The 16,698-nt window shown below is 40.0% G+C and overlaps 1 protein-coding gene and 1 long non-coding RNA gene across 2 annotated transcripts; one reads left to right on the forward strand and one right to left on the reverse strand.

Annotated features, from left to right (window-relative positions):
* Positions 1-4,517: 4,517 nt before the first annotated feature.
* On the reverse strand, positions 4,518-6,303 carry LOC136243698 (uncharacterized). The gene is made up of 3 exons (XR_010694960.1): positions 5,234-6,303; positions 5,001-5,078; positions 4,518-4,811 (listed from the first exon to the last, which is right to left on the reverse strand). It is a non-coding gene; the product is annotated as an uncharacterized lncRNA (long non-coding RNA).
* A 1,211-nt stretch (positions 6,304-7,514) lies between these two features.
* On the forward strand, positions 7,515-13,150 carry LOC136247937 (uncharacterized). Its single transcript, XM_066039756.1, has 2 exons — positions 7,515-7,629; positions 7,682-13,150. Exon 2 carries the CDS (start codon positions 7,733-7,735, stop codon positions 13,148-13,150), a length of 5,418 nt encoding a protein of 1,805 aa, XP_065895828.1. The 5' UTR covers positions 7,515-7,629; positions 7,682-7,732.
* The last annotated feature ends 3,548 nt before the right edge of the window (positions 13,151-16,698 follow it).

Raw genomic sequence — 16,698 nt, forward strand, 5'->3', positions numbered from 1 at the left:
TATACTGACTTTTCTAAAGAGTAGATCTATCTTTAGAATGTGATATCCTTTTACTACAGTATTTACAATATCTCATATCTGCGTGTGGTAAATGCTTCAGACACCTTATGCTCAAATGTTTGTATAATTGTCAAGTGCCAAATCAAACAGTTCAAAGTTACTATTTTGACTGTTCTATTAGAGTAGATTTATCTTTATTGTGGCATTCAATATAGTATCTCACATTTGTAGTAAATTAATCATACTTCAGGCATCTTATGAATGCTCAAAATTAAGCTAGCATAATTAAAAAGTCATAGGTGTCTAAATAGTTCATGGTGTTCTTATTTTGTGTTGCTGGATTCACAATTACTGAAGGATTGTGGATTTCCTAGGTCACATTATAGAAGATGTAGAGGCTGAAAGTAAAGCAATAAGGCATCAGATAATTCAGCAATAAAACTTAGCTATAGAGCTACCTCATGCACATTTCTCATAGTACTTGGATGTATATATCGAATGAACAAATGTAATAATATAGATTGCATGGATACACAACTTGAATGATAGCTAAAATAATATTTATTTTTACTATAGAGAGTCCTTAAATAATTAAGTAGTTTATTATTTTCATATAACCATTTGTAACATTGCAGTCACAGCTTCAGGATTGGAGTAGCAGAGAAAGGATTAGAGGACTCATGATCGATCAACAAGACCTTGGGAGATGGAAACAGTACTGCACCACCAAAAGGACATCAGTGTATAGTATATGCAACCAGTGCATGAGACCACAGCTTTGATCACCAATGAAATTAAACAAACATTCAAACTAACAATCAACTTAAAACTAAAAGTTGCAGTACTTATGCTTTGCTGAGGGTACATGCCCCCATGCAGACTCCCTTGCCCATTCAGCAGAATAATAAGCCACCTTATCATAATTGCATGCTTATATTTATATCAAATACTGTGCGAACCTCCCAAAATGGAGTATCTATATGCACAAATACAAACAATTACACAAAATGTATACAGCAGCTTGGTTAATACAAAAATATTTCAATACTCTTGTCTTAAAATGTTCTACATTTGTTGCTTCATGATCAATAACTGTAACTGGTAACCTGTTCCACATTTTAAGAGTTGAGGAGAAAAGGATAAACATCAAGGTGAGCTTGCAACAGGGGTGGTGGAGCAGGCCAAAGAGTGAGGGGGCCAGGCCAACTGTAAATTAAAGACCAGAAAAAAAAGGTCACAGCCTGCTGACAATAGCTGCTCTCCACCAATTATATCTCCTTTTTTATAACTATACACATACGTAGCTAAGTAGCTTGCTGCACTACTTCTCTGGATGGTGTGACTGCTCTATTAGAGTATCCATTCCTGACTGTTCTATTAGAGTATTTCTATCTTTTCTTGCAAACAGTATCCCATAAAAGTGGGGGACCATATGGGATACTGTGCTCCACCGCCTATGCTTGCAATCAGCATTGGAATCTTTGTGAATGCAACTATCCTGGCCTCTATATCAGTAGGGACCTTAGCTACCACTTTTACCTTTGCTCTGGTGCCCCTGATGTGTCAGCAACATACAGTAGCTGTAAGATAAAGCTAGTTAATGTCCCTATACATATAGGCACAGCTAGGGTGGGACTGACTATCACAGTTCCTCTCGAATTCTTTGCCCCACAATAACTGCTGTCAAACAAAATGGTCAAACCATCACACCAATGTAGCCGGCAGCGCACAAACAATTCTTGACATCTTATAATAATAATAGTATTATTAAAGTACACGTACCGCATTGTGACAATTCAAGTATCACGTGGCCTATTTAGGGGAAGTCTCTTGGAAAGTCCCTGTAGCACCTCAAGCGGAAACACGTGATGCGCGATTACAATTGAATGTTTAAGGTTACGGTATACTGGAAACTTAGCTAATTGGAAAGTGGCATTACAGACAGGATGTTATCCGTAACACGGAACTAATATACTACTAGAAACGGAAATTAACCTGTCTATACAGTCTATAGTGACTAACCTGTCTATACAGTCTAAAGTGACTAAGCTGTCTATACAGTCTATAGTGACTAACCTGTCTATACGGTCTATAGTGACTAACCTGTCTATACCGTCTATAGTGACTAACCTGTCTATACAGTCTATTGTGACTAACCTGTCTATACCGTCTATATAGTGACTAACCTGTCTATACAGTCTATATAGTGACTAACCTGTCTATACAGTCTATAGTGACTAACCTGGCTATACAGTCTATATATTGACTAACCTGTCTATACAGTCTATAGTGACTAACCTGTCTATACAGTCTATAGTGACTAACCTGTCTATACAGTCTATAGTGACTAACCTGTCTATACAGTCTATATAGTGACTAACATGTCTATACAGTCTATAGTGACTAACCTGTCTATACAGTCTATAGTGACTAACCTGGCTATACAGTCTATATATTGACTAACCTGTCTATACAGTCTATAGTGACTAACCTGGCTATACAGTCTATATATTGACTAACCTGTCTATACAGTCTATAGTGACTAACCTGTCTATACAGTCTATAGGGACTAAACTGTCTATACAGTCTATATAGTGACTAACCTGTCTATACAGTCTATATTGACTAACCTGTCTATACAGTCTATAGTGACTAACCTGTCTATACAGTCTATCACTACCAGAGAAGTATGCCATGAAACATCTATGGTTTTTTCATGAAATGTTAAATCTCCCCTATGAAATGTACCATGAAAGTCAATTCATGGTATACAATGGGTTGTTTCATGGGCCATGAAATGCGTTTCCAGATCAGATTATCATGGTACTTTCATGGCATTGCAGAGATTTCATGGGTGCAGTACCCATGAAATGTTAAAATTCATGGGATAAACCATAGGTATTTTCATGGGTATTTCATGGTTATTTTCATGGCAATTTCATGTACTGTATCTGGTAGTGTATAGTGACTAACCTGTCTATACAGTCTATAGTGACTAACCTGTCTAAACAGTCTATAGTGACTATCCTGTCTATACAGTCTATTGTGACTAACCTGTCTATACAGTGTATATAGTGACTAACCTGTCTATACAGTCTATATAGTGACTAACCTGTCTATACAGTCTATTGTGACTAACCTGTCTATACAGTCTATATATTGACTAACCTGTCTATATTGTCGATAGTGATTAACCTGTCTATACGGTCTATAGTGACTAACCTGTCTATACAGTCTATTGTGACTAACCTGTCTATACAGTCTATATATTGACTAACCGGTCTATATTGTCGATAGTGATTAACCTGTCTATACGGTCTATATTGACTAACCTGTCTATACAGTCTATTGTGACTAACCTGTCTTTACAGTCTATATATTGACTAACCTGTCTATACTGTCTATAGTGATTAACCTGTCTATACAGTCTATAGTGACTAACCTGTCTATACAGTCTATAGTGACTAACCTGTCTATACAGTCTATATAGTGGCTAACCTGTCTATACAGTCTATATTGACTAACCTGTCTATACAGTCTTTAGTGACTAACCTGTCTATACAGTCTATAGTGACTAACCTGTCTATACAGTCTATAGTGACTGACCTGTCTATACAGTCTATAGTAGGGCTGGGCGGTTTCTCGGTATTATAGTAATACCGCGGTATTGCAATGAAATGATATCTGTATCGCGTAGATTTCGGTGAAACGATAATATCACGATATCGATATTATTACGATTTTTAGTGTTTGTTACAGCTTATTAAGCCCTTAAGGTTGTTATAATGTACCTCAAATAATCACGTGATACTTTTCTATGTGACCGGATTTGCGAAAAGGTACCTTTTCCACACATTTGACATACCAGCAAACAAAATGATGTAACACTTGACTCCTTATACTGTTTAACTTGCTCTAAGCATCAAAATGTAGCTAGATACTGTAGCTACATTCACTGAAACTTTCAAGCAATTATATGTCATGATTAAAAAGTTATGAAGCTTTAAAGTTCAAAAAATGGGTCAAATTTTGTGTGTGAAAAAGGTACCTTTTCGCAAATCCGGTAACATATGCGTATTTTGTACCGTACGCGTACGGTACGATTTTCCGTACCATACGCGTACGGTATGGACATACGCGTATGGTACGTACCATATGCGTATTATGCCTTTTCTCAGCGTCTTCTAGTCTTGCCATCACCTAGCTACAATGGGCTGTCTTTACAAGCATTTCTAGCTGAGTAAACTTATAGAACACAACATAATAATCTGCTTACTACTGAGCTGTAGCTAACTATGTAGATTTATTCATCAGCACACACATGCATTTTATCCTTGCCATGCCCATACATTTCCCACTATCGGTCCTACACTGATGTACCTAAATCTTATGTACATGATCTCGCTTTGTCTGCAGAACTTCACATGAATGGTACTGTGTATGTATGCTACTTTATAGCTATCAGAAATATGCAGATGGTCTCATACTCAATTATAAATGTGGATAACTGCATGGCAATTTACAACACAATTAGGTAAATAAGCGAGGAGAGCAATTACAACGTGCATGATAGCTAGTAGGTTCTAACTGAATTATATGCATATACTGCTTGTGCAAAGCTAATAACTTGAAAAATGAACTTCGGAAGTGTCATCAGTTGTGCAACATGCCATGCATGGCTCCTCACTGTATTTGCATTTTGATATACTTTGTATACACTCTTCTTTTGAGGATCCAATTTCTTGTTTACGTACTTTTCTTGATTATACATACTGTAAATAGTACCACTGCTCACATTCATCACACTGGACCTACAGCAAAAATTAATGTGGATGTTAAGGAGTACATTCAGATAAGAGTAGCTAAACACACTGTCTTAATTCCCATCCACAAGCATGACAGTAAGTAGTGAGTAGCTATACAACACACTTATAACAATTAAACAATGCTAGATAATATACATTCATTACTGAATTATTCATTAGAACCCATAAACTCACCATAAAATCTCTGCCATGTTATGTTTTCCTACTTCATCTCATTGTGCATGCCTCATTCAATAGCAAAGATTCAGCAAACTGCAGTTTTAAAAAAAATATTGTACAATTAATTACTATGCACATCAGTCTTAGAGTATAGTATGTCTAATATTGCTATAAGTTACAGCCATGTAGGTTTACATTAATTTGCAAAATGAAACATTACTTTCTCTACAGTTATATCTCTTTCCTACCTCCCTCAATGTTATTGTATCAGCATTCTCCAGGTCTTCCTAGCTCTGTTTGATCAATCATTACAATGTACTTCTTTAGCTCATCTGTTGTAATTGTCTGCTCAACACTACTTTAGTGCCACCAGGCATAAATATCCATTTTTAAGTAACAAATTAAAGGTAAACAATAGATTATATGTAGCAACAATAAAATAAAATATTTAATGGAATAATATACATATATATATATGCCCTGAAAAAATTGGTTTGATTTGCCAATGGATGTAAATTATTTAATATGGTTGCTATATTTTAACCAATCAGAATGCAGTATTTTAATGTGTATTTATATGGATAATTATATCAAAATCTTATGTTTACATTTAGCTACAATGCTACCTCTACTGCAGGCTTAGTGTATATCACCATGCATTCCTGTTATATTCATTGAAAAATCGTGAATACCAATATGCTGGCACAATTCTAAAGCATAACAGAAATCAATGTCTTTTGTCCTAAATAATACTTTAGAAGATCAAACTTCAAATTTCAGTTTCTGAGTAAGGCAAGGAGCATGCTGCTCTTGTTTTATGTTGAAAGGATAATTGGGCACCTTTAAACCCAAACACATTTACAAAGTTCATATATACAAGTAGAGAAGCCCCTAGTAGAGTTTTTTGGGTAATATCGCTCTATAGCCTTTACGTATTGTACTAATCTTTGACTATCTTCAGGTGTATTTGTAAACACATATTATGTGTGGGTATTGTTCTAATTGTAGAGAAGCATAGGCTCTTGGGCAGACCGTTTATAGTCAAAACAGACCACTGTATATAATATTATTAATCAATAACTGAAAGTACACAATAACAACTAACTCTTACAACTACAGTACACAATATGTGACTGGGCCTGCAATAATAGGGCATGTGGGCACAGACTACACCCTGTCACACAACGGATCATATCTCAGTGATGAAGTAGAATATCTGCATTCTATAACTTGCATTATAAGGCCAATTTAATGCATAAAAGATGCTGAAAATTTCATGGCCATACTTTAATGGTATCAAATGTTATGAGCCATGAAAGCATAATTGAAAAATTAGGCAAATTTTATGTGCCCACATGTCCTATTTTCGCAGGCCTAGTCACATAATTATTAATATTACAGGTATATATGCATAAATTACATTATATTACATCATGTCACATCATTACATTACATCATTAATTCTATTACAGATATGAAGGAGCCATAGCATTATGTAATAATGGCCTAGTTTTTGAATTTTCATTATATCAATTAAACAATGGACCACGAATCCAATAGGAAGCAACATATGTGTAGCAATTGCAGCCACAATGTACTGTGTGGAAGAAACAAAAATTAAAATTTACCATAATATTATGTTGTCAGTGTGTGCAGTTGCTATGCAACAGCTAGACAATTTGTGACCGGATTTGCAAAAATGTACCTTTCCACACACAAAATTTAACCCATGAACTTCGGGGTTTCATAAGTTTATGAACGTATACCTTATAATTATCCATGTGTGTACAGTAGCTACTATAGTATCTAGCAGCATTGTGATACTAAGAGTAAGTTTATCAGTGTAAGGAGTCAAGCGTTACACCATTTTGTTTGCTGGTATGTAAAATGTGTGGAAAAGCCTTTTCACAAATCTGGTAATTTTAACTCAACTATTCTAAAGAACGTATAGTATGCCAGCTTGTGTATTTTCAAATCAATAGCATTTCCACTATGGAGAAATGAAGTCATTTGTTATAAAAATGTGAGATGAAAATCCATGACAAATAAGGCAGTAGACAGCTGGACGAGCCAATAGATCAATATGTACAAAAGTCAGAAGACATCAAGAAAATAATCTACACACTGTAAAAAAGGATTTTTCATTTTAACAAAGAACTTGTTATCCCTGCTGCAAAAAACAGCAAACACTTCATTTATTAAAATATCTCGGACTTCACTGAACAGAAACCGCTAAGCGAGACTAGTGCCTCCCCCTCCCTCTTCCCCGAAAAGAAATGAAATCAGAGTTCCATCCGGCGTAGTCAATAGGTACGGCAGTGCAAAAACCTTCTGCTTGATGTAATACGCATACCAGGTTAGCTATACTCAGATGGCACGATTTTCCGTACCATACGCGTATGGTTGTACCGTACGCGTTGTCGCGGAGGATGAACTGTAGAACACACACACACACCTATTATGTATGTAACACTATTATGTTGTGTGCGCATGTCTGTACACGTGATAAGAACTGGTTCAATTGTGGTATTAACACGAGGGGCTTGCTTCGTGAGTAGTCTTGAATCCTCCCCTATTCCGCCAATCGTAAGTGGAACCTCGGCGTACTGTAATTCTACCAACGACATTTTTGGTGCTGTGACAGGTACGCCGACTATATTGTCATAACCCCCGCTACATTTTTGGTGCTGTGACAGGTACGCCGACTATATTGTCATAACCCCGCTACATTTTTGGTGCTGTGGTCAATGGCGGAACTCAAGAGACTGGTTTCATCTAGACGAGGATTCAGAGCGCATCTCACAAAGCTACTACAGAGTTTACCCCGGATTCTAATTAATGCACAGGATCTTACTGACGATAGCGTCGCAACCTTGAAGGATCTCCACGAGCAACTCCAGCGAAAACAAGAATTAATCTCAGGGTTAGATGCGAAGATACTGGAGGCTACAACAGACGAGGAGGAGATCGAAGCAGAGGTACTACAGACGGAAGAAATAAACTCTTCCATATCTACAGCCAAGGCGAAAATTACTCAACGCCTTAGGTCCACAATATCTACAACTACAGAAGTCCGCACGTCACGTGATCACACATCACCTCCATCTGCTGTTCTACCACAAGTAACTCGCCTCCCCAAACTAGAATTACCGCAGTTCAATGGTGACCCCCTAGTCTGGCAGACTTTTTGGGACTGTTTTGAGGCAGCAGTCCACAGTAACACTTCATTGACAGGCGTGCAAAAGCTCAGTTATCTTCGAGCACAGCTCCATGGTGATGCTGCCCGAGTTATTGCTGGTTTCCAGTTAACTAATGACAACTATGGACATTCCGTCACTCTGCTGAAGGACAGATTTGGACAGGTGTACAAACAAGTTGAAGCACACATGCAAGCCTTTGTTGATTTGCCCAACCCGAGTAACTCTCTCTCCAGTTTGCGACAATTCTATGACACCACTGAAGGGCACATTCGCAGCTTAGCAACACTAGGTGAACCGGAGGATTCCTATGGCAGTCTACTTGTAACGATCCTTCTTGGAAAGCTGCCAGCCAAGACCAAGCAGAACTTAGTCAGAGCCCATGGCAACAAGAAATGGACCATCACAGAATTGCAAGCCGCTGTTCTCAACGAAATTCATATTCTGGAAATGGGATCATCAACAGAATCACGTACCTCCCCGATCCCACCAACTGCTTCATTTCTTACCAGTGCTAAGAAATCTATAACAGCAGGCAAGAGCAAACCACGATGTCCATTTTGTGCAGGTTGTCACTTTCCCTCCATGTGTGAATCGGTTCAGGACCCACGACAGCGGTGTGAGATTGTACGTCAGAATAAACTCTGCTTCAATTGTTTAGGGCACCACAAGGTGTCTCAATGTAACTCGAGACATCGCTGCCATACCTGCCAACGAAAGCATCACACCAGCCTATGTACTAATGGACAGCACAGTGACAACACTTCTGAGACATCTGTCCGCTCCACTAACACCGGACAGCCAGCCAACCCAGTACATGGTCAACCTGCTATCCCCACAACCTCTAATTCAACTGACACTGCCTCTCTTTCAGTAACTGTTCCAATGCCACAGAACACTGTTTGTCTTCTCAAAACTGCGATAACAACTGTCAGAAATGGTACAAACTCTACAAAAGCTAATGTCTTATTCGATGAAGGCTCCCAGAGATCATTCATTACTGAAGAACTTGCTAACACCTTAGCTGTGCAGTCCTACCGCAAGGAAGACATCACAGTATCATCCTTTGGGGCACAGTGTCAGTTGAATCGTCAGGTAAATGTTGCTGTCATAAATCTAATTACTATGACCGGTCAATCCATACCACTAACCGTGCTTGTAGTACCCCAGATTGCCACACCATTACAGAACACAGTGACATTTAATGTTGCCCACCTCCCACACCTTCATAACCTCCCCCTAGCCCACCCACTCAGTGCAGATAAGGAGTTTGATGTTTCCCTCCTTGTGGGTGCGGACCACTATTGGGACATTGTTGGTGATGCTATTGTACGAGGTGATGGACCAACAGCAGTGGAATCCAAAGTAGGTTACCTACTCTCAGGACCAACTCCAACAACAACTGGTCAATTCCTAATCAGCGCTACCAGTGTCATGATGCTGGCTCTTACACAACGTGAGTTCAACCTAGAACGTTTCTGGGACCTAGAATCTGTGGGAGTGACCCCTGTTGACAACTTGAGTGACAACGTGCTAGACCAGTACACATCATCTTGTGTTACTAGAGATCTGGACGGAGCATACGTGGCTAGATTCCCTTGGAAACCAGACCATCCTGACCTACCAAGTAACTTTACCATAGCTAAACAGAGAACACGTCAACTAGTCAAGCGTTTGTCCAAAACCCCTGATCTGCTGAAAATCTATCACCAGATCATCAGTGAACAGGAAGCTAGGGGCTTTATCGAGCATGTTGATGATCAGTCCGGCCCACAACCAGGCGTCCATTACATCCCACATCATGGTATAGAGAAAGATTCTACAACAACACCACTACGGATTGTCTTTGACTGCAGTTGCCGTCAATCGTCTCACAGTCCTTGTCTTAATGATTGTCTACTCATAGGCTCACCATGTGATAATGACTTATGTGCTGTTCTTGTCCGTTTCAGATCACACTGCTTTGGAATATCCACGGACATCGAGAAGGCTTTCCTTCACATACGGCTACACCCTGATGACAGGAACTACACCCGATTTTTCTGGTTGTCCGATCCAACAGACCCTTCAAGTGAGTTCTGTGTGTACCGTTTTAAGGTTGTACCCTTCGGAGCCACCAGCTCGCCGTTCATGCTTAATGCTGTATTGCGTTATCACCTTGAGCAGTACAAGTCGATGGTCTCACATGATATGCTTTCCAACCTTTACGTGGACAACATTATAACCGGCTGTGATTCAGAGCAAGTGTCACTGGACTATTACCGACAAGCTAGAGCCATTATGGGTGATGCAAGACTCAACTTGCGTAGCTGGTCCTCTAACAGCACTGAACTCACTGCTGCAGCTGTCAAGGACAACACAGCCGAGAATGCACTGTCAGTCAATGTTTTGGGACTTCGCTGGACTCCCGAGTCAGACAATCTTTATCTGGCTACAAAACCATCTATCCTTACTTATAATCATCTTATAACCAAGAGAGAAGTTCTACAAAACCTGTCAAAGATGTTCGACCCACTGGGATTTGTTGCACCTGTAGTTGTACGAGCTAAGATGTTAATGCAGAAGCTGTGGCAATGCAAGATCACGTGGGATGAGCCTTTAGATGAGGATTTGCAAGCTCAATGGAGAGATATTGCCAATGACCTTAACAGCACAGCACGATTTTCTGTAAGTCGGTGTTATTTTGATGCATGTATGACACACCCAGTTGTTCATTGTTTTGCTGATGCAAGCCAACATGCATATGGAGCCGTAGTGTTCCTCACTGAAGGCAATTTAGTGTCATTTGTTACAGCAAAGACCCGTGTAGCACCTCTGAAGGCACTCACGATTCCACGACTAGAGCTCATGGCAGCATTGGTGGCCACTCGTTTAACATGTTTTGTGATGAAGGCGGTCCCTGACCTTAACCTGTCAGTTTTTATGTGGTCTGATAGCCAGATAGTGCTCCACTGGCTCAAGAGCCAGAAGCCACTTCCAACATTCATAAGAAACCGAATCACTGAGATGAATACTTCATTGCCACAGGCCACTTGGAACTATTGTCCTACCGCTGATAACCCAGCTGACCTGCTTTCAAGGGGTACCACCACCGAATCTCTATTGTCCTTTTCCCTGTGGCAACATGGCCCCAAGTGGCTCACTACCCCAAGTCAGTGGCCATCATTCCAGCCACCACCCTTACCACCACTTGTTTTGGCAGCAGCAGTAGCGACAGAATTTGTTCCCATGGAACAGACACCACCAATTTTAGGCATACACTGTGTTATTTCCATCGACCAATACAGCTCACTTAACAAGTTGTTGTCCGTCAGTGCGTATGTTGTTCGTTTTGTAGACAATCTCAAGATTCAGCCCCAGCAACGACAATTTGGTCCCATCGCTGCTGACGAACTTCACAAGGTGAACCTCAAGTGGGTAAAGGATATACAACACACAGTATACTGGAAGGAAGTCAACAATCTACAGCTGTTAATGAAGCAACCCAGAAGCCCCAGGGTGTTACTTGTTAGACAACTCCGACTCTTCCTAGACACAGATGGCATGCTGCGTTGTGGTGGACGCATTCACAATGCTCCAGTAAGTGAGGTGACCAAATTCCCGTATTTACTACCACCAAGACATTCACTATCCAAGTTGGTTATTGTGGACATACACATCAGACTTTGTCACTCAGGTACCACTGCAACATTGACCGCTCTACGACAGTGTTACTGGATCCCGACTGCGCGACAATACATTAAATCAATTCTGCGCCATTGTGTTATCTGTCGCAAGGTATCTGGAAAATCCTATGCTGCTCCAGATCCTCCTCCCCTACCTCGATTACGAACACAGGATGTGTACCCATTCACGTTCACGGGAGTTGATTTCACAGGCGCCCTGTATGTACAGCAAGGCAAGCAAGAGGTGAAAGTGTACCTGTGTCTCTTCACTTGTGCTACTACTCGTGCGATCCATCTGGAGATAGTGCAGGACCTGTCAGCTCAAACCTTCCTATTAGCATTTCGCAAGTTTGCAGCACGGCGATCCCTCCCAAGCATAATGATCTCTGACAATGGTTCAACCTACTTGTCAGCAGCAGAAGAGTTGCATTCCTTAATGCAATTGCCAGAAGTCAAGGAGGAGCTAGGCAGGAGGGGAGTTTCATGGAGATTTATACCCAAGAGGGCCCCTTGGTATGGGGGGTTCTGGGAACGCTTAATTGGGCTCACCAAGACTGCTATCAAGAAAGTGCTGGGAAGGCGCCATGTCTCACTACCAACATTAGAGACCATCACTGTGGAGATTGAGGCAATACTCAACGACCGCCCACTGACATTTGTCTCATCTGATCTAGGCGACCCAGAGCCCTTGACACCTTCACATCTCCTGCATGGACGTAGAATCACATGCCTCCCACACCAGGACACAGACATTGATGAACTTGTAGACCCAACTTACAGAGAGGCAAGCCAGATACGTAAGAGAGCTAGAGTGCAGGCAGTCATACTTGGTGACTTTAAGAAGAGGTGGTGTCATGAATATCTTACTTCACTACGGGAGTACCATAAAGCATCAGGGAACAACCAGCGACGTGTGAAGAAGGGTGATGTGGTCATCGTCCATGATGACACCCCACGAGCAACCTGGAAAATGGCCGTAGTCGAAGACTTGATTGTTGGTAAAGACAGTCTTGTGCGAGCAGCTACTATACGGACCGCAAATGGAACTACAACCAGACCAATCACTAAGTTGTATCCCATGGAACTGAATGAAACAGATGAGAAGAAAGTTGGAGTGGAGAAGAGTCCCACTATCACTGATCCAGATGATGCCAGAGATGAGCAGGCGACTGATCCAGACAATTCCAGGGATGAGCACAGCCGCCCACAACGAGCTTCTGCAAGGAAAGCTACAGACCGAGTCAAAGAGTGGATCAGATCTCTTTCTGCCCCCCCGGAGGATGTCGCGGAGGATGAACTGTAGAACACACACACACACCTATTATGTATGTAGCACTATTATGTTGTGTGCGCATGTCTGTACACGTGATAAGAACTGGTTCAATTGTGGTATTAACACGAGGGGCTTGCTTCGTGAGTAGTCTTGAATCCTCCCCTATTCCGCCAATCGTAAGTGGAACCTCGGCGTACTGTAATTCTACCAACGACATTTTTGGTGCTGTGACAGGTACGCCGACTATATTGTCATAACCCCGCTACACGCGTATACGCATATGGTATGTACCATACGCGTATGGTACAAAATACGCATATGGTATAGAACAATACTACTGCAAACAAGGACCTAGTACTAGCTAGTCAATTTTTTTTACAAAGATCGAGATACTCTAATAGAACAGTCAGCTAGGATCGAGATACCCTAATAAAGCAGTCAGCTACTCTAATATAGCAGTCATCTTTAATAACCGCGATAAATAGTAATATCGTGATATATTTCTGCACGATATATCGTGAAGTGAAACTCCAATACCGCCCAGCCCTAGTCTATAGTGACTAACCTGTCTATACAGTCTATATAGTGACTAACCTGTCTATACAGTCTATATTGACTAACCTGTCTATACAGTCTATAGTGACTAACCTGTGTATACAGTCTATATAGTGACTAACCTGTCTATACAGTCTATATAGTGACTAACCTGTCTGTACAGTCTATATAGTGACTAACCTGTCTATACAGTCTATATTGACTAACCTGTATATACAGTCTATAGTGACTAACCTATCTATACAGTCTATATAGTGACTAACCTGTCTATACAGTCTATATAGTGACTAACCTGTCTGTACAGTCTATATAGTGACTAACCTGTCTATACAGTCTATATTGACTAACCTGTCTATACAGTCTATAGTGACTAACCTGTCTATACAGTCTATATAGTGACTAACCTGTCTGTACAGTCTATATAGTGACTAACCTGTCTATACAGTCTATATAGTGACTAACCTGTCTATACAGTCTATATAGTGACTAACCTGTCTGTACAGTCTATATAGTGACTAACCTGTCTATACAGTCTATATTGACTAACCTGTCTATACAGTCTATAGTGACTAACCTGTCTATACAGTCTATATAGTGACTAACCTGTCTATACAGTCTATAGTGACTAACCTGTCTATACAGTTTATAGTGACTAACCTGTCTATACAGTATATAGTGACTAACCTGTCTATGCAGTCTATATATTGACTAACCTGTCTATACAGTCTATAGTGATTAACCTGTCTATACGGTCTATAGTGACTAACCTGTCTATAAAGTCTATATAGTGACTAACCTGTCTATACAGTCTATATTGACTAACCTGTCTATACAGTCTATAGTGACTAACCTGTCTATACAGTCTATATAGTGACTAACCTGTCTGTACAGTCTATATAGTGACTAACCTGTCTATACAGTCTATAGTGACTAACCTGTCTATACAGTCTATATAGTGACTAACCTGTCTATACAGTCTATATAGTGACTAACCTGTCTATACAGTCTGTATTGACTAACCTGTCTATACAGTCTATAGTGACTAACCTGTCTATACAGTCTATATAGTGACTAACCTGTCTATACAGTCTATATAGTGACTAACCTGTCTGTACAGTCTATATAGTGACTAACCTGTCTATACAGTCTATATTGACTAACCTGTCTATACAGTCTATAGTGACTAACCTGTCTATACAGTCTATATAGTGACTAACCTGTCTATACAGTCTATATAGTGACTAACCTGTCTGTACAGTCTATATAGTGACTAACCTGTCTATACAGTCTATATTGACTAACCTGTCTATACAGTCTATAGTGACTAACCTGTCTATACAGTCTATATAGTGACTAACCTGTCTATACAGTCTATAGTGACTAACCTGTCTATACAGTTTATAGTGACTAACCTGTCTATACAGTATATAGTGACTAACCTGTCTATGCAGTCTATATATTGACTAACCTGTCTATACAGTCTATAGTGATTAACCTATCTATACGGTCTATAGTGACTAACCTGTCTATAAAGTCTATATAGTGACTAACCTGTCTATACAGTCTATATTGACTAACCTGTCTATACAGTCTATAGTGACTAACCTGTCTATACAGTCTATATAGTGACTAACCTGTCTGTACAGTCTATATAGTGACTAACCTGTCTATACAGTCTATATTGACTAACCTGTCTATACAGTCTATAGTGACTAACCTGTCTATACAGTCTATATAGTGACTAACCTGTCTATACAGTCTATATAGTGACTAACCTGTCTGTACAGTCTATATAGTGACTAACCTGTCTGTACAGTCTATATAGTGACTAACCTGTCTATACAGTCTATATTGACTAACCTGTCTATATAGTCTATAGTGACTAACCTGTCTATACAGTCTATATAGTGACTAACCTGTCTATACAGTCTATAGTGACTAACCTGTCTATACAGTTTATAGTGACTAACCTGTCTATACAGTCTATATAGTGACTAACCTGTCTATAAAGTCTATATAGTGACTAACCTGTCTATACAGTCTATATTGACTAACCTGTCTATACAGTCTATAGTGACTAACCTGTCTATACAGTCTATATAGTGACTAACCTGTCTATACAGTCTATAGTGACTAACCTGTCTATACAGTTTATAGTGACTAACCTGTCTATACAGTATATAGTGACTAACCTGTCTATGCAGTCTATATATTGACTAACCTGTCTATACAGTCTATAGTGATTAACCTGTCTATACGGTCTATAGTGACTAACTTGTCTATAAAGTCTATATATAGTGACTAACCTGTCTATACAGTCTATAGTGACTAACCTGTCTATAGAGTCTATAGTGACTAACCTGTCTACAGTCTATAGTGACTAATCTGTCTATGCAGTCTATAGTGACTAACCTGTCTATGCAGTCTATAGTGACTAACCTGCAGTCTATCATTATGTACGGTAGTACTTAATGGTAGGGATCATCAAGGTTCATCATTTCCCGCCAAAAAAATCGCACGAAAAGCAGACTTTCTAAGCTATAACGGCGATTCGTCGTCATTGTACTATGAAAACAAAACATACCTATGCTTTCAAAACAGCTCGAAACGCATCCAATGGATTTCTACGAATTAAAAAAAAAAAAATTATCTGAGCGAATTTTCTACTGACTGACTGACTGCCTGACTGACTGACGCGTTCAGTCAAGCGCATCGGAGAACTGGGTACTGCTACAGTCCTAATTCTTTCACAGAAACGCTCAAAATTTCTGCAAGAAGAAACCTTTGACATAGCGCTAAAGATACAATGTGTGCGCTATTGTCTTACCGTTTATCCTTCTTTACTGCGGCCATCAGCCTTGGTAATCACCAGCATGGTAGGGCTTCACCACCCGGCTTACGCTAGCGCGGGGCCCAAACACTAGCCGGCCAGAAAGGTTGTCGTACTAAATTATTTGAATACACGTGTTGTTTAGAAGTAGACTTTGAGAAATAGCGAGTTGTTCAACGGAGAAGAAGGGGGC

The sequence above is a fragment of the Dysidea avara genome, chromosome 2 (assembly GCF_963678975.1).
Source record: "Dysidea avara chromosome 2, odDysAvar1.4, whole genome shotgun sequence".
Classification (NCBI taxonomy): Eukaryota; Metazoa; Porifera; class Demospongiae; order Dictyoceratida; family Dysideidae; genus Dysidea; species Dysidea avara.

Excerpts from the sequence above, each read along its gene's own strand:
- LOC136247937 (XM_066039756.1), top strand. The coding sequence starts at position 7,733 with ATGGCGGAACTCAAGAGACTGGTTTCATCTAGACGAGGATTCAGAGCG.